At 40.5% G+C, this 19,090-nt stretch overlaps 1 protein-coding gene across 3 annotated transcripts in view; it reads right to left on the reverse strand.

Annotated features, from left to right (window-relative positions):
- MDM4 (MDM4 regulator of p53) overlaps positions 1-19,090 on the reverse strand; it is a 119,087-nt gene that overhangs the window by 78,299 nt on the left and 21,698 nt on the right. For all 3 annotated transcript variants that reach the window (XM_089681147.1, XM_089681146.1, XM_089681145.1), the window contains one exon: positions 15,714-15,821. In XM_089681147.1, the coding sequence (XP_089537273.1) occupies positions 15,714-15,821 (108 nt within the window). The remainder of the gene's footprint in view (positions 1-15,713; positions 15,822-19,090) is intronic.

Below are 19,090 nucleotides of genomic sequence, written 5' to 3' on the forward strand. Positions count from 1 at the left end.
ATCACAATATCTATCACGTTTATAGGGCTGGCACCTACCCCCTACTCTTGGAGACTTAATGATTCTATGCTCACTGATATTAACTCTTGCCAAGAGGTGGTTACTTCTATTCAGGAATATTTTCAGTCTAACTCTACTCCTGATATATCCCCAACCACACTATGGGTAGCACATAAGGCGGTCCTACGTGGCCGCCTTATCTCTATGGCTTCATCCAGAAATAGAAAACGATGGCAGCAAATTCTACAACTTACCCGAGAATTAGAAGCACATTATAGAAGTCACATTGGTAATCCATCACTTCTTAATAAACAGTTATTGTCTCAAAAGCGTTTAGAATTGAATACTCTGCTTTCTCAAAAGACTGAAAAAGCTCTCCGCTGGTCGAAGGCCTCGTTCTTGTTGCATAGCAACTCAGCATCCACTATGTTTGCAAGGAAATTGAATCACTCTTTGTGCCCCCACATATTTATAAGTTATGCACCAACTCTGGCGCTGTTTCGTCTCTTCAAGAGCTTTTGGGTATTTTTGAAAATTTTTATTCTAACCTATTAGCTCCTCCACAGCCGAATTCTGTTCCATTATCTAACTCATGGTTGGATTCTATACCCCTCCCTGCTCTTACACCCTCTCAGATAGCCTCCCTTAATGCTCCCTGTACTTTGGAGGAACTAACTTCCTAAAAAGCTCTTACTGCACCGGGCCTTGACGGATTTACCGTTAATTATTATAAACATTTTGCTTCTACGTTGGCTCCCTATTTGATAACTTTATTTAATGATGTTTTGCAGGGAGGTAAATCCTTTTAGGAGATGCTATTGGCTAATATGTCTTTAATACCCAAACCACTGAAAGACCACCATTTACCACAAAACTATAGACCAATTTCAGTAATGAATAACTATTTGAAAATATTTAGCAGTATTTTGGCAGACAGGTTGGCCCCTATTTCCTCTTTGGTCTCTCCGGACCAATTGGGTTTTACTCCAGACAGATTTATTACTGATAACATTCGCCTCACACTAAATGTTATTCAAGATGCCAATTTACATTCTAAAGAGGTTTTGTTGATGAGTCTGGACATAAACAACGCCTTTGACAGTGTTCTTTGGCCTTATTTATTTTCCTTGCTGCAGAAAATGGGCTTCAGTAATGAGTTTTTGGCTGGTATACATTCCCTATATGACTCTCCTAAAACGAGAATAAGGCTTCCCGGCTGTAATTCTGATTTTTTTTTACATTGGGTAGAGGTACCAGTCAGGGCTGTCCTCTTTCACCCCTTTTATTTGCGCTGGTGTTGGAACCTTTGGCAATAGCAATCAGATCACATTCGGATATTTCTGGCTACCCATTATTAATTTCACATTTCAAAATATGCATGTATGCTGATGTTATGCTTTTCCTTACCAATCCGTTAACTTCATTGCCTAATTTATGTGCTGTATTGAACGATTTTGCTATGGCGTCAGGTCTTACTGTCAATTTTACCAAATCGGTGATTATGCCTGTTAATATTCCTGATTCCCTAAGTGCATCTCTCCGTAGTTCTTTTCCATTTCGCTGGGTCACGGATCAGATTTCCTATTTGGGTATTACTCTCACTCCTCGATATTCGGATATGTTTGCTGCTAATTATCCACGATGTTTATCACGTCTCTCTACTCTATTGAAGATTTGGCATGGTTACCCTATTTCCTTTCTGGGTAGAGTCACGGCAGTTAAAATGAATATCTTACCTAAACTACTTTATCTTTTTAGAGCACTTCCAGTTCCGGTCTCGAAAACGTTTTTGGCTCACTTTCAGCGGACTATTAATAACTTTATCTGGGGTAATAAGCGTCCATGGTTTACTTCATCTGTTTTGTACCGCTCACAACGGACGGGAGGTCTTGGTCTTCCCAATTCTTGGCTATATTATCTCTCAGCTCGTTTTGTGCAATTATCACAATGGGCAAATGTTAACTCTCAGATCCCGTGGATCAAGTTTGAATCTCAATCTATATGCCCATATTATTTACCGGGTATTTTGTGGTCCAAAATCTCCCCTCGATCGCTTACTTTTCATAACTCCATAGTGACCCATTCACTGACACTTTGGTCCAAATACAAATTTAAATTAAATCTAGTTTCTTCTATTCCTCCAGGTGTTTAATTTTTTGGTGATCCTACTTTTATTACAGCTTTTTCTTCCCCTCAAACATTTCATTGGTGGTATGATCGATCTTTTATTAGATCTGATTTTCAAAGAGGAGGATCTTATATTACTTTTGATATGCTGCGCGTGCTTACCATCGTTACCGACAGATTAGACATTTTTTTAATTCACATTTTGGCCTTATACCCTCTTCTCCAATTTCATTTTTTGAACGTATCAGTCATGACTCTCCTAGGGGTAGGGGTCTTATTTCTGATCTTTATCACCAATTTTTGATCTGTTTTTCTCCTACACCCCTTTATATAGACAAAGATGGGAAGAGGATAGTGGTATCACTTTTTCAGATGAGGATTGGGATTCCATGGTTGATAACATATGTAAGTGTTCTAGATCTCTGTTCGTGAGACGGCCCTTAAGGTTTTAATCAGATGGTATTATACCCCATCAAGACTACACGTATTGTTCCCTCAAACGTCCCCTTTATGCTTCTGGGGCTGTGGCCTCACAGGTACTTTGGTTCATACATTCTGGGATTGCCCGACCATATCTTTGATTTGGTGCAAGATATCTGAGGTGGCTACCTCATTGGCGGGTTTCCCGGTATGTTTGTCTATACAGACCTGTTTTTTGGGGGCTCATATCCCGGGGGTTTCTGATGCCATTATGAGATTGATACATACTATTTTTATTGCCACTTTATGGGCTATTGCCTTACATTGGAAATCCAATACTGTACCCTTAGCCTCAGTTTTACACAGAGTTGATGCTGTGATGCTCATGGAACATGTTCATTATACCTTACTGGATAAGATGCACTTATTTGATAATTAATGGAAATCCTGGAGGGACTATAGACATTTATTGCATGATTAGCAACATTCCATGTGAAGACTGACTGCCATATACTGTTGACAGATGTATCATTCAGCCTAATTTTACCGTCTACGTTTTTCATGTACTTGCAATCTACTCTTTTCTATTTCCTCTCTTTCTTATATTAATATACTTTTCTATATTGTACTTTTCAAAAGTGCCTTGTTTTTGCTGTATCACTTGAAACTGTACTGTTGTTTTACAGTCTATTTTTGCAAAATAAAAGTTTGAAAACAAAAAAAAAACAAATAGGAGGAGAGATCAATATCGGATCATGCTCCGGTCACAATGAAATTACTATGGGGAAATGAGTTGAATAGGAGGAAATTGTGGAGGTTAAACAAGACACTTCTACAGGATCAAGAGACAGATCAAAAGATTAAAAAAGAGATAGAGCAATTTTTTAAGGTTAAATTATTCTGAGGAGGTGTCTGTGGCAACGGTGTGGGAGACTCAAAGCCTATCTCAGAGGTATCCTGATAGCGATTGGAGCAAAAAAGAAGAGAGAATGGAGAGAAAAAATAAATAAGCTTCTTTAGGAACTCTGGGAGTTAGAGAAGAAACACAAAAATAGAGTAACAAAAAAGATTATGCAGAGGGTTATGAATAAAAGAGCGGAATTAAATAATTTTCTAGAAGAAGAGAAGAGTGTTTAATAAAATGGTATGTGAGAGATATAGATGGGGAGATAGACCAGGAAAATATTTAATGAGGGCTCAGAGGAAAAAGAAATCCAGGAACTATATAGAGAAAATAAGGGATAACAAAGGTGAATTAGTGTATTCAACTAAAGATATAGCTAAAGTGTTTAAAAGAATATTATAAGCAGCTATATAATATTATTCCCCATAGTAAAGAGGATGCAGGAAAAATAGGAAAAAAAAAACGGACATATTTAAAGGAAGTGGGACTACCGAAATTAGGGGAGGAACAATTAAAATCTCTGGAAGCAACAATAACGCAGGAAGACATATACTTAGCATTAAAAAGTACTTCAGCAGGAAAAAGTCCTGGACCTGATGGGTATACTGTGAGATATTATAAAAAATATAAGGAATTATTAGTACCCAAATTGAGGACATATCTGAATGCATTGGGAGGTGAGATGGAAATGAGGAGGGAATCTTTACAAGCCTATGTAGTCCTTATACATAAGGAAGGTAAGGATGACTCAATGTGCAAGCTATAGACCGATTTCCTTGTTGAACACAGATACCAAACTATATGCAAAAGTTCTGGTAAACAGGTTAAAAGACTTGATGCCGAAATGGATACATATGGATCATGTAGGTTTCGTTCCAGGAAGAGAGGGTAGAGACAATGGATTAAGATCTTTGTTTCTCATACAAAAAAGCAGAAGAGAGAAAATCCCAGCAGTGGTCCTCTCAATAGATGCAGAAAAGGCATTTGACAGAGTAGATTGGGGTTATATGTTGGATACGCTGGAATTATAGGGGATGGGACCCAGAATAAGAGAATGGATAAGGAAACTATATAGTCACTATGGATATGGAAAAGCAAAAGAAAATATATAGTTTAATACATGAAAATGTAAATATGAAGGAGGTAGAGATGAATTATAAAGGTTTGGCAAGATGGTATATTACACCGAGTCTAGCACACAGATTGAATGGAGATAACTCACCTTTATGTTGGCATAGATGTGGGGATAGAGGTACAATGTATCACATTTAGTGGAAGTGTCCTAAAATTCAAGATTGGGGGCAAATAGTAGAAATGATCCAGAAAATAATGGAGGTTGATATTCCAAAAGACCCAGAGACTTGCCTATTCCATGGTACTAAGCTAACGGTTTACGAAATATAAAAAAATATGGTTTATTGTATTATCTTAATGCAGCGAACGGATTGATATCCAAGTTTTGGAAGAAACAGGAGGTACCAAAAATAAAGGATTGGATAAATAGGACGGACCAGATATAGAGATTAGAAGAACTTTACCACATGAGTGAAGATAAGATGGAGAGTTTTCGTGCCAAGTGGAAAAGGTGGGAGGATTTTAAGGAGTCAGAATTAATCTTAGAGTATATGGGAGTGTAATAGAGAAATAATGTGGATATGTTTCTGAATTGGGATCTCCAGAGGGAGTGGGAAAGATGCAGAGCAGAGGTTTTGGGGGGTCGAAGTGAGGGGGGGGGGGGGGAATGTTAAGGATTTTTGGTTGACAATTAGATATTATGACAATCAAAACTGTGGTAGTTTTATGTGTTATCTGTTTATGGTTTGTTTGTACAAATTTGGAAATGTATTAAAAATATTTAAAAAAAAAAACAACAAAAAAAACAAAACTGTCAGTGCATGCTGTATTACATGATGTTCATACTCACTCCAGCTGATCCGGCTGTTCACTGTCCCTCCCTACTTTGTCTGCGTTCCCGCTGCAGCCGGAGATTGTGTAGATCAGCCATTGAGCATGCTCCAGTTTGTTTCCTTCTATGTTATTCATTTCCTCCTTTTTCTTATCTGTGCAGCCCATATGACGAAAGAGTCACACATGTGGGCATATACACAGTGGTAAATGTCAGCCCACTCCCTCCTCCTCCTCCATGCTCATTAAACAGCTAAACAATGGGGGAGGGATATTACATGTTGCTTGATGGTGGCATCACCTTCTTTAACGGTTTCCTGTCCACCCTATAGCAGTAGTACTGCTACAGGGCGGCATGGGTGCGCAAAATCATATCAAAATATATATTTATGCACATACATACACACACACATACACACGTGATTTTGTATGTCCAGGTAGGGGGTGAGCGTGAAGCATGCGCGCGACCCCTACCTGTGGGTCCTGGCCGTTGATTACTCGCCGGCGCCCGGTGACTGCCGAGCATCTCTGACGTTGGGGGGGATGTTGCAGGAAAGAACTCTTAGTAAACAAAACAGTTCTCTCCCCTGTTGGCACACTGCTTTGTATGGCTCTACATAGCATAGTGAAGGCACAGACCATAGTAAAACAGCACACTGTTAACCCTTTGATCGCCCCACATGTTGGCCCCTTCCTGCCCAGTGCCATTAGTACAGTGTCAGTGCTTTTTATTAGCACTGATCACTGCATTGATGTCACTGGGGATGTCAGTGACATCAAGTCAGTCAGTCCCCCCCCCCCCCAGTGTCAGAATGCCCGCCGCAGTCCAGCTATAAGTCGCTGATTGCCGCCATTACAGTAAATATACAGAAAAAAATCCCAGTATATATACCGCCATTAGTAAATGCTATAACTTTCACGTAAACCAATTAATTTACACGTACTGGAATTTTTTGTAGCAAATACAAGTAAAATAAATTTTGGCCTAAATTTATGAAGAAATTAGATTTTTACATTTTTGTACTGGACATGTTTTATAGCAAAAAGTCAAATATTGTATTTTTTCTCAAAATGGTCAGTCTTTTTTATGCAAAAAATGCAAAAAATAAAAAATGCACAGGCAACCAAATACCACCAAAAGAAAGCTCTATTTGTGGAAAAAAAGGACGTAAATTTCGTTTGGGTGCAGCATTACATGACCGCGCAATTGTCAGTTAAAGAAACGCAGCGCAGAAACGCAAAAAATAGCTTGGTCAGGAAGGGGGGCAAAACCTCTGGAGGACAAGTGGTTAATTCTCAGTATATACAAAGAATAAACACAGGCTGGAGGTGTGTGAAACAGGCTGTGATTGGCAGAACCTTCCCCTATATAGCCCACTCCATATTTTTGCACAAAATTAAGAGTTCAAATAGACATCTGTATGACTATTTAAAACAGTAAGTATATTTATTTTTCATATTTTGAGGCTTTTTTTTTTTTTTTCTTTTAAACGTGACCAGCAGCAGAGGACTCGTCAGTTTACATAAGGCTGCCCATAGAAGGAGAATGGAGAGTCCGGATAGGTCCGTCTAAAAACTAAAAAGGACAGGTGGACCCGACCTGACCGGCAGTGTGAAAAGGGGCCTTAAAAGTTCCTCTCGCAAATGTTTCCCCGCAGATGGGCTGCGAAAGAGCTTAGTCACATGGCAACTGGATATAGATTAACATAAAAGGTACTTAGATTTTTTTTTCGTGTTAAAATACAGTGCCATCAGCCATGTACACAAAGAGAAGAGATAATGTAAATTTAACAGGGTGTATTTAGTGTCACTATCGCATATGCCACACCATCAAAACCAAATCACTAATATTAGTGGGGTGCATTTCACCTATAAAAGAATATGTAAATATGTTTATGTGGTTCTTTACACGTTAATAGCAATATTAATTGTTAAATTAACTTTATTATGTGACATGTGATAAAATGAATTTACATCTTAGTGTTCTAGTTAATGTAATTTGTGTGTTTCTTAGCTTCCATATGGGAATACATTCCCATTTACACACACACACACTACTGTGCAAATGTTTTAGGCAGGTGGAAAGAAATACTGTAAGAATTTTCAAAAATGTATGTAGGACCATTTGATAATGCTTGTCCCCAGTGATTGCCCTGACTTTACACGACTCCCAACACCTGTCACTCTGGGTTCAGACATATTTCAACAGTATAGAATAATAATGCAAGAGACAAAATTCTTTACTAACACCTCTATATTAGACTTGTTGAAAAGAGTAGTTTAGCACATAGAACCCCAGTTAATGCATAAAAGCAGAACACTGGTAAAATTGGAACAATCAATCAAAAATGTTTACCAGGTTATACAGTCATGAATAGTAAAGCTTCAACTATTGAACAGCAACATCAGCAGCAAGAGGGGGAAGAAAAGGCTTGTTGACTTAGCAGCTGCCTTCATGCCACTGATGCCGCAACGGGACATGTAGAGAATTATGAAAATGTACACTCTTGCATAAATAGATATAAGAACCCCAAGTTGAATAACAATGACATTGGAAAAGGTCCCTTTAACTAGAGATTGCAACTTAAGTCATTTGATGTTTAAAGTCCCTGATATGGATGGTATCCGTTGTCTTCTGCTAACAGTGTTTTGAGTCCATAAGCATTAGTGAATACTGGCAATTCAATAAAGTTAAACAGATAAGCCATGTTACTGCTCAAAGCAAAGCTCCTGGTGTAAAAGTTGTCTGCGTGCAGTGTCTCTAGAGTGATGACAGAAAGAGGTTGGGCATCCGCCCGCTCACCAATCCCTATGGATAGCACGGCCTCCTAGGAACAAGAGTCCCTGCCCAGGTTCTTGCCTGTTGGCAGGGATGTGCAGAGTTACCCCCTGTGCATGCTTTGGCTGGGCTGTCTCATGCGTGGCATTACGTCCTGCACATACCCATTATTCCTCCATGAGAATGGTCCGCATAAGCAAACAATCATCAGTTTGGTGCTTTCTCCTAGTGTTTTGAACTCCTGAAGAAGCCTTGCCAGCAAAACGCGTTGAGACTTTCACATCACCTCCCCAACTTGGGACTAATCTATTATGTATCAACAAATGACGTCGAGTATTCTATTGAACAAATGATAGGAGAGGCGTTGGGGGTCACTGTACTGAAGGGCTGTCAATTATTATGTTTAATATTGTAAGGGAGGATCTATTTACTTCCATGTTTTTATGTGCTACGTTTTTTGTAATGAAATGTGATTTTACACACACACACACACCCCTACCTGTCTGGTTGAATATTCCCTCCTGAGGGTACCACACCTTAAAAATCCCATATATATATTTTCATTTTTATTGATGTGTTCACTTATTGATTATAATCTGTAAGCGGCACTAGGTGTGCTGGTGAAAAGGTTGGGTTCCTATTAGTTCTTGGACACTCCTGCCCCCCTTGTTGCTAATGATATAAAGATTTCCCTTTCCCCTCTCATTTTGATTTGATAGAGAAGCTGGTTGCTTCAAACAAGTTATCTGTGAGAGGTGTTTTGGTCCATTCTTCCTCCTGTCATATTTAGCGAGTTTGTTCTTTTATCATTTCTGGTCTGTGGCTCTGCCGATGAGGTCATATCTGCCCCTTTAGAATACAGGATACACGGAGCAGCCATATTGTTGTTGGGTTCCTTTTCCTCGAGTGACAAACTAGAGCAGCTCCTTTCTCCTTGCAGTGCTGGAGTTTTTCCTTCCCTTCCACTTGCATGGTCACAAGGCTTGGTATATGGAAGTTTCATTATTACTATTATACTACAGGATTTATATAGCACAGTTTATGCAGTGCTTACAACATAAGGGCAAACAGTATAAATACAACACAATTTAAGTAGGAATCAGTGGGCCTTGCTCATTAGAGATTATCTTTATCACACCAAGTGCTGGGATAACTGTTTTTGAGGAGGTTGTTTTTTGTTTTTTTTTCAAAACATAAATTTATCGAATGCCATGCATTCGGTTTTCTTTTTATTTTATTCAATGAATGGTCTTTCTAACCAACCAGACTATGGGCGCCATCATTCATCACTGATGCTGTATGGATGTCCCACAAATGCCAGTGCGTTCCATATAGCCTTTAACCGCTCCCCAACCGTGCTATATAGTCGAAAGATGGCTACAGCGCGGTTGTCTAATTCTGGGAGGACCTCCATGAACGGCCTCCCAGAACGCACTCCCTGCGCACCCCCAGCAGCGCACACCCTGTCGGCGCTGTCAGTGATTGCTGTGTCCTACAGTGCCACCTCATCAGTGCTGCCTATCAGTGCCCATCAGTGCAGCCTCATCAATGCACATCAGTTAAGGAGAAAAATTACCTGTCTGCAAAATTTTATAATAGCAACAAAGAAAACCCTTTTTTTTTCCAAATTTTTTGCTCTTTTTTCATTTAGAGTGCAAAAAATAAATTCCACCAAAAGAAAGCTCTATTTGTGGGAAAAAAATGATAAAAATTTCATATGGGTACAGTTTTGCATGATCATGCAATTGTCAAAGTGCAACAGTGCTGAAAATTGGCCTGGGCAGAAAGGGGGGGGGGGGGGGATTAGTGCCCCGGTAGGCAAGTGGTTAAACAGACACAGATAACCTGATTCCAAAATCAAGTGTTCAATACTTGCCTTAGTTTCAAATGCCTGTAAAAGTATGTTTAGTAGAGTAAGAAAACGTTTTGATCTCACTCTGGACTGACCTGGCCAATTTTATAACAGGGATATGAGTATGTCTATAGAGAAACATGGCATGGCAGCACACAGCATGTATAGACAAGCTGTTGAACCTTGGGTTAATGTTGTAAAGGAGCCTCAAAGTAAATAAGTAGTTGATCTATTTATGGTGCGCTCACCAAATGCGCCTCCACCACATGAGTAGATGATGTGGGTGTACTCTATGCACTCAAGTGCCTCAGTTGTCCTGCTAAATAATACAGGTACATATCGGATAAGGCCATTCCTGCTTCATCCTTGGGCTTCAGTAGAGTGGTAAGTTTTAGTTTAAGTCCAGAATTAAACTAGATAAAAGCTGAGAAATGTGAATTTAGTTCCCTGAAGAAAAATGTGGCAACCATGAAAGGCATGTGGGAAAGTATAAACATTTTGGCAGTAGTATTATTTTTATAAAATTAATCCTTCCAGTGACAAAGATTAGGATTTTGGCTCATATAGACACCTTTTTAATAAATCATATAAAAGGGTCTATAATTGTTGGCAGTGCTTGGGATGGATCTCTAGTAGTAATAATCCCCACAAATTTAAAAACATATACTAACTGAACACGCGAGTTAATGGGTTTGCTTACCTGAAAATTAGAATTTAAAAGCATCAGAGCAGATTTTTGCCACTTGATGTTTAGACTAGAATAGGTACCATATATTTCAATTGACAGAATTTAGAGTGCTCCCAGTATTTTGCATAGAAGAGTATTAAGTCATGAGCACAGAGGGCCACTCTGTCTACTCTGTTTCCTAAGGTGATGCCCATGAAACTGTTTGACGGATTACACAGTGCCCTCTGTGTAAGGACAGAGAGGGAGGTAGTAATCCATTCACCAGAAGATTAGAATGTTGATGTGCATTTAAACCATACTCCAATGCTTCTCAGGCATGCCACCACATCAAGGTACCTATGGTAAAACATCTAAGCGTTGGCCATCAGGACCTGAGGTTGGCCCGCAACCGGTTACCAAATCACTTAAGTGGCCCTCACTCTCCAATAGGTTGAGCACCCATGCTTTATGTTGATAAACCATACAGTATCGCACAGAAGTGAGTACACCCCCTCACATTTTTGTAAACATTTTATTATATCTTTTCATGTGACAACACTGAGGAAATGACACTTTGCTACAATGTAAAGTAGTGAGTGTACAGCTTGTATAACAGTGTAAATTTGCAGTCCCCTCAAAATAACTCAACACACAGCCATTAATGTCTAAAATGTTGTCCAGAAAAGTGAGTACACCGCTAAGTGAAAATGCCACCCGATACTACATGTCCCGGATGTCGGGCGATAGGAATCGAACATCCCTGCATCTCCACAGCATGTGCACTAATGTACCAACATCCCTTTCACACTGTGAACATAAAGGGGTATCCCTCTTATGCCACTTAAAAAGTTTCTGATGGGTAAACTGTGAATGATGTATAATAAAAATTTGGGTAAGTCTCTAAGATGCAGGAGATACTTGTCCTACATTATTATTAAGAACATCGGACCACTTCTCACCATTAATGCCAATATGCCCTGAACCTCAAAGAATTTGATATTTTCTGTAACAATGCACTATACAGCTTTATTTGTCCCAGCTAAGAATTTGCTACTAGACTCTAGTTATGAATTGTGGGTGTAACATAAACCAAAAGGGGTCCACCTTGACGGTGTTTGAAAAGCATGACGGAGCTGTAAATATTGAAGAAAGCATTTCGTGGGCAAGCCAAATTCCTCCTGCAAAGTGTGAAAATCTTTCAAGAATTGACCATCATATAAATTGCGGAATGTACACCGGACCTCGCTCTAACCAATAATTAATTCCTTGCAGTTTTAATAACTCAAGATAATTGTTGTGTTAAGTGACAAAAACACTTAAACATTTGGCTATGTTTCAAACAAACATATCAGCAAGGTGTTCAATTATCTCACACTTATCCCCTTGAAGTCGTAGTTGTATGCTGTTGTATGCTTTGATATTGACTGGCAATAACTGGAGGCCATCTGCAATGTACAGCAGACATCAGTGTAGATCAAAGGAGCATGGAGTATCTTTAGCATTATCCAATAAAACAGAACAAATTGGTCAAAAGTTTAACTCATTTTAGAATATGCAGTTCTCCTTATACTTCTGATGCGGCAATAGGTGGTGCTGTAGTACCGTATTAGAAACTAAAGTGTATTATTCCTTAGAAAGTTTTAAACAGCCAAAAATAAAGTCAGTATCCTGTTCAGGAGTGTGGGCAAAAAAGCATTTTTCCCTCATCCAATACACGTAATCTAGCCAAATATGTCACGAAGTACATAACTCTTATACTGAATCTTGCGTTTCACTTCCCTGAAATGAATGAGGCCCTTTGCTGTAACTCTAGTGTGAAATCCGGAAAAACTGACAGTCATATTTTCGAGGTTTATGATGCCCCTTTGCCTGACCTTGTGTAGGGTTAGATCTGTTTTTGCAATTAAGGAGCCTGGCTAATAATGATCTGGGCTGTGCCCCCGGGTGCTTTCAGCCATCGCTCCATAAAGTCACCAAGTTTTTGGCCCTACTATTCTAGTGTTATTCAGTTTTCTAAATCAGTGGTGCTCAACCCGTGGAACTTCAGGACCCACATTTGTCCTTGGCCATTAAGTCATGGCCCAACAATAATTTAATTGTGAGGGTTTTAAGACCCCCCCTCTCCCCCCCAACTTCATGCCTTCAAACCCCACTTCCATGCCCTGCTTTAGCCCACCCTTTCATGTCCCCTTTCCTTTCCCCTTTTATGCCCTTTCCTTATCTCCCTTTCACACCCTCCTTTAGGAACTACCTTGATGCCCTTTTCACACCCTCCCCTTTCATGGTTTCTTTCATTTCACCCCTTTCATGCACACTTTCATCCACCAATTATCATCGCTTTCCCGTTTTCTTTCACTTCTTTCAAAATGCGCTCTCCATCACCCCTGCCACAACACAGGAAAAAGTACCTAGCGGAGTCATTCCCTGGCATCCAGAGGTGCTTTTCTTCCCTCCTGCACGGCTGGCTGGAAGGAAATGTAGTTATTTCCCAGAGCTGCCGTGGAGGAAGGACGAATGAACCTGAGGGCCATAGGCCTGCTTTGTAAGTGCACCGTGCGCACCACCTTAATGGGGACAGCTGGCTGCATTAATGCAAATATTAAGGCCAGCCATAGTTGTGGTCCTGGCTGTCTTGACACTTAAATTAGTGCGGCCAGCGTTTTTTAATTAGGCTGTTGTCAGGGCACCAGGCGTTTTATTGGAGCATTAGAGAGGCCTGGGGGGCACTTGCCCCATGGCCCAGTCCGCCCCTGGTCTGAACCATCACTTGAGAAACAAATCTAAATCATCAGCTTTCTGATACCAAAAGCCTATTGATTTTTCAGCTGCTGCAACTTTACTGGGGATAGGGAAAAAGGAATCTAATGTGGAGACAATATTTTCTGTCTGTGACATATTACACATATTACACATTTTGCATATCCGAATCTGGTCATGGTCCACCTTTAATACTTTCATTTTGTTTGTCAGGGTGGTGTTGCAGGTGGTGATGGTTGCATGCACTTTGGACTTTACATGTTCCAGCATTAACTTCTGTTGCTTATCTGTCTGACCACCAGAAGGTTTTAGTGTGTCTAGAATCACCTGGGCATCACTCCATTTAAAAGGATGGGCTGCGGTTTCCCTTGTGCCTGTCCAATTGAGTGAATTCTCAAAGACAAACTAAAATGTGTTGCCTCTTGCTACGCATGGCTGGTAGTGTCGAGGGTTTGCACACCAGGAGTAGTTAAAGCACATGGGAGAAGCTGCAGAACTGAGACTCTGAAGGCTCTAAGCGGAGCTCATGCTAGACACATCTGGCCATTAGAGTGGTAGCCCTGGAACCCCTTGTAGCCTTTTGAAGCCACATGTTAGGAAGAGGGATTTGCTGAAGATTTGGTGGGCTTTGTGAGCCAAGTCTTATAAAGGAAGTGCTGAACATAAGTTTAAAAGTGGAAGCCTGGGTAGAGTGCTGAGGTGATGTGTTTTTGAGGCGGTAGAGATCCCGAGGAAGGGAATTTTTGTACTTTCCAATGTGGATGAAGATCATTTCCTCCTGTGAAATCTTTGACGACTCTGCAAACTGCCTCACCAAAGCGTCTTCTACAGACAGGTTCAGGTGACCAGGATTTCAGCCATAAAATTTTAGGCATGTAAATGGAAAATCATGGCCATTCTTGAAAGTGGTCTCATTATTTGGTCTAGGGCAGTGGTGGTGAACCTATGGCATGCGTGCCGCAGTGGGCACTTAGAGCCCTCCGTAGGCACGCTAGCCTAGTCGCCCCAGCAGCCGAGCATCGGATAACAGCGTACATAGGGGTGATGCGCATTCTCGGAAAGGAGTAGTGGCACCACAACCCGTCTGAGCTTTTGTAAGGCCAGTCAATGCGCTACCAAGGAGATTATATATTTGTTTGGAATGGCTGTGATATTAGCATAGGCCCCCACAAGGTAGGAAATGTACTCAGATGCCTTCTTCAGAGCAGGCCAAAAGCTGGTGGCCAGTGGAACTTTTGCCCCCTTGTGCTGGTGATCACTGGAACTTTGCCCCTGTTAATGTAGGAGTTGTTTTTTCTAAACTAAAACCTCAGTATTCAGGTTTAATTACAGTGTTGCCACTTTTCAATAACTAAGTGAGTTTTGGGCACTCTAAAAGGTTCGCCATCACTGATCTAGGGCATCTAGAACAAAGAGCAGGGAAGAAGGTAATTGCTGTAATCACTCATTTGAAGATATACAGGATTGTATTTGTTGTTCATTGTCCTAGTCCAGTTAACTGCGATATGACAAATTGCAGCAAAAGCTGTTTGCAGATTCACACCTGAGCAGAGCGATTTTCAGGAGTTTTTATAAGCGGTTTTGAAAGTGTATACAGGCATTTTTATTACAGGCATTTTACATTTGTATTCAAACTTCAGACTTTTTGTTTTGTCCAACTGAAATCACTAGAGGGAGGATATCAGTTAACACCTGAAAACACCTTGAATGTTTAAATTTTCCTTTTAGTTTCTTAAAAAGGATCAACCTTTCCTTTAACTCCAGGGAAAGCGACAGAAAAAAAAAGCCAGCAATTGCATTTAAAAATCGGCACTGACATACACTTCGTATTGCAAAAATAAAATCGAAAACAATTTGTAAACCGAGGCATTTTCAGTGGATTTTCATTCGTAAACCAAAAATTACAGTAACCGAGGTGCGTGTATATATATATATATATATATATATATATATATATATATACACACACACACACAGCAAGTTATACAGTGCACAGGCCTTTAAAGTATACTAATATCTTAATAACTTGGTGAATACATGTGTGCCACATGTACTGTGGCTGCAGTGAACTGCAGAGAGCTGTCATACTGTAAGATGAGCAGACTTTAGCAGTGTTTCCTGGTTAGCTTTATGTATGACCTTCTGAATTTTACATTGTACGGTCCCCTACAGCAAGTTGTACAATCTATTTTAATCATAGTAGCTGTAATATACAGAACAGACATAACATTATACTGAACTGATTTGAAAAACACGTTTTATACAAATGTTTTATAAAAATGAAAGAGATTAGGTAACATACCGCATTCCCATCGGAGTCTATACTGCTATGAGAAGAATGAAGCCCTAGTAACTGCTGCGTAGAGGTAGAAGTTGACATTGTGGCAGTGATAACTGATTGTAACTGTACCTACAAAGAAAAAACAATAAAAAGTACAGCATTACCATGATTTACACCAACATATGTACATACACAATACAATGTGTATGTACATGAAGTATTTATTTTAAAGAAGATCAGCAAAAAAAAAAAAAAAAAATAGTTTGATAAAATCCCTAGGGGATCCTGTGCACATAGCATTTGTCCCCATCTAAATTCATGCAGGCATTGCTGAGCTGTGGTGTTGGATAGCTAGCCAGGCACACTTGCCTAGCTGTCAAGACAACAGAGATGGACAAAGAGAGTTCTAATGCACAGTTCAGGAGGAGAGGGGGCGTGACAAAGCCTGCAGCAGCCCCACCCTCTTCCTGCTAAGCTGCCAGGCAATACAGTAGCTAAGCTCTCTCCTCATCTCTTCTCCCTAGTTTACAGAATCTGAACCTGTGACCTGCTATTCAGGCAGGGAGTGAAAAGGGTGCGCTTGTATTGTGAAATGTGTCAGAACCAGGATCTGAACCCATGACCAGCAGCTCTCCTTGCTGAACCACCTGAGACACTGGACCAGGGACGGACTGACAACTCATGAGGCTCCCGGGCAATAGGGGATCATGGGGCCCGTGTCCTTGCCCAAACTCAAAAAAGCCTATAATAAAAGGTACCAGGGGCATCTCATGGGGCCCTCTACTGACCCCAGGCCTTCGAGCAGTGCCCGAGTTTCCAAATGGTCAGTCTGCCCCTGCACTGGACAGAATCCTGCCTGAACCCTTGGATGATTAACTCCTTGCTCCTCCAATGAACATCTTATTTAAGCTGCGCTTTTGCACTTCCTGTTTGCCAGATTGCTGTGTTCTGTCCTGCCAATATCTTGCTCCTTTGCATACCTGCAGCTGTCCTTATCTTCACTAGCACTCGATACCACCTTTTGACTACTTCTGCTTGATCTCAACCTGCAACAACTTGTTACAGACTTTTGGCTTGTTTACCGACTACTCTTTTGCTTGATCCCTACCTGCTTTATCTGCTATTGGACCCCAGCCTACCCACCTTCTGGTAGGGTGATCCTGAGGACCGTGACCTGGTACAAACATGCAGCGAAACCCATCTCCAGCGGCAGGCGCCTTTGTGACAACCGGTTAATACTTAGACCCCACACTTCCAGTGAGCATGCATAATTGTTTTCAGAAACACAGCTCTCCAGCAGAACATATCAGTTTACATGTATTAGACAATCCATTTACCACTGACCAGGGTGAACAAAATGAACAGCTTTTATTCATGTAAAAACTTTATCCCAAAAGCAAAAAAAAAAAATATGTTTTCTCTGATTATAAATTGTGAGCTGGATCTTGGCTTCAAATTTGTTATTGTATTCAAAACTAATCCATTTAACACTCCCATTCCCAATCCCCCCCCCCCCTCCCGACTGATAATGCTGCTGTCTGCTGTGTGGTGTTCTCATCCTCCAGGGTGGAGTCTAACTGATACAGGAGGTGTGTTACTGGCTAGATCACCAGTTGAAAAGAGTGGAAAAAGCTAAAGAAAAGAAAACTGATTCAGCCACCACATCTAATTGGTAGGCTGCAATATTATACATTTTTGGTTTTGGGTTTAATACCGCTTTAATCTCCAAGGCTCCCACAAAAATGTAAATGGGCATCTTCATAGTGTAGTAAGGTTTATTCAAAGTTAAAAGTGCCCAGATTAATAAAACTCACATTTACTGTGCCCTCCCTGGCACTCGGTACACTCGTTTGGTCTCTGGAAGAACGCCAGTCTACCCACCTCACACTGGATGCAAGCATGCGTTCCACTGAGAGGAAAGATGTAATCATTCCTAGCCCTGCCCAAAGAGCTTTGTCTGCAGGATGTTGTGACTGCTTTTGAACAGCAGCCTTCATTCTGATTGCAGGACCCAACTGGGTGTGTTGCCGCAGCTTCTCTGCTTCCCTGGAGGCAGATGATGGCTTCCGCAGAGAGGAAGAAGTGATGCCACACACCAGGGGACTCCATTACTAAGGAGGGATATATAAATGTACATACTACAGCTACCACCAGCTGCTCTATATACCTGTAGGAGCACTATTGGTGTATTCACACAATCTTAGGTGGGTGTTATTTCTTGGAGGCACGCACAGCTATTTTTTGATATTTAGGACTGAAAATGAATCGACAATCAATTTTGAAAATAGTTGTCAACTATTTTCATAATTGATTAGTTGGTCAGATGATGAGTTGGCCAGCATACAGAATGCATTATTTGTCTACATATCAAAAAATACAGTGAAGCAGACATGCAGCTCAGAACACCGTTCATACATGTCAGTATACATAGTGCAGCATACATACAGCTCAGTACACTGTCCATACATGTCAGTAAGTGCCTGAGAACTTGTGAATGTGTGAGGAGCATTGCCTTATGGGACATGTAGTCCTAGGCAGGAGAAGGAAGTGATATAACCACTTGCTCTCCAGAGGATTTACCCCCCCTTCCTGACCAGGCCATTTTTTGCGATACTATGCTGCGTTACTTTAACTGCCAATTACGCGGTCATGCAACGCTGCACCAAAATTAAACCTATGTCCTATTTTACCCACAAATAGAGCTTTCTTTCAATGGTATTTGATTGCCTCTGCATTATTTTTTGCACTATAAACAAAAAAAAGACTGACAATTTTGAAAAAAACAAACAGTATTTTTTTTACTTTTGCTGTAAAACATATCCAGTAAAAAAATTTTAAAAATCAAATTTCTGTTTTAGGCCAAAATGTATTTTGCTACATGTCTTTGCTAAGAAAAAATTCCAATACATGTAAATTGGTTTATGTGAAAGTTATAGCATTTAAAAATGGCGGTATATATACTGGACTTTGTTTTTTTTTTCTTTCTTTTTTTATACTAGTAATGGAGCGATCAGTAACTGCGGCGGGCTTCTGACACGGGGGGGGGGGGGACTGACTAACTGCCACTGACATCCCCAGTGACACTAATACAGTGATCAGTGCTAATAAGAAGCACTGACACTGGGCAGAAAGGGGTTAACATGAGGGGTGATCAAAGGGTTAACTGTGTGCTGTTTTACTGTGTAATCATGCTGGTTTGCATTACTCTGCTATGTAGAGCAATACAAAGCAGCATGTTGGTGCTGACAGTATTTATATACAGACCTCTCCCCTGCCAGTGTTCCTCGGCGATCGCCGGTGATTTTGCACAGAGCAGGTAAGTATGACAAGTTTGTTGTTAAAAAAAAAAAAACAAACAAAAAAACCCCACAAAAGCACAACGTTTACAATCACTTTAA

Source organism: Staurois parvus, unplaced genomic scaffold (genome assembly GCF_062004578.1).
Source record: "Staurois parvus isolate SC_StPar_1 unplaced genomic scaffold, SC_StPar_1.0 ptg000261l, whole genome shotgun sequence".
Classification (NCBI taxonomy): Eukaryota; Metazoa; Chordata; class Amphibia; order Anura; family Ranidae; genus Staurois; species Staurois parvus.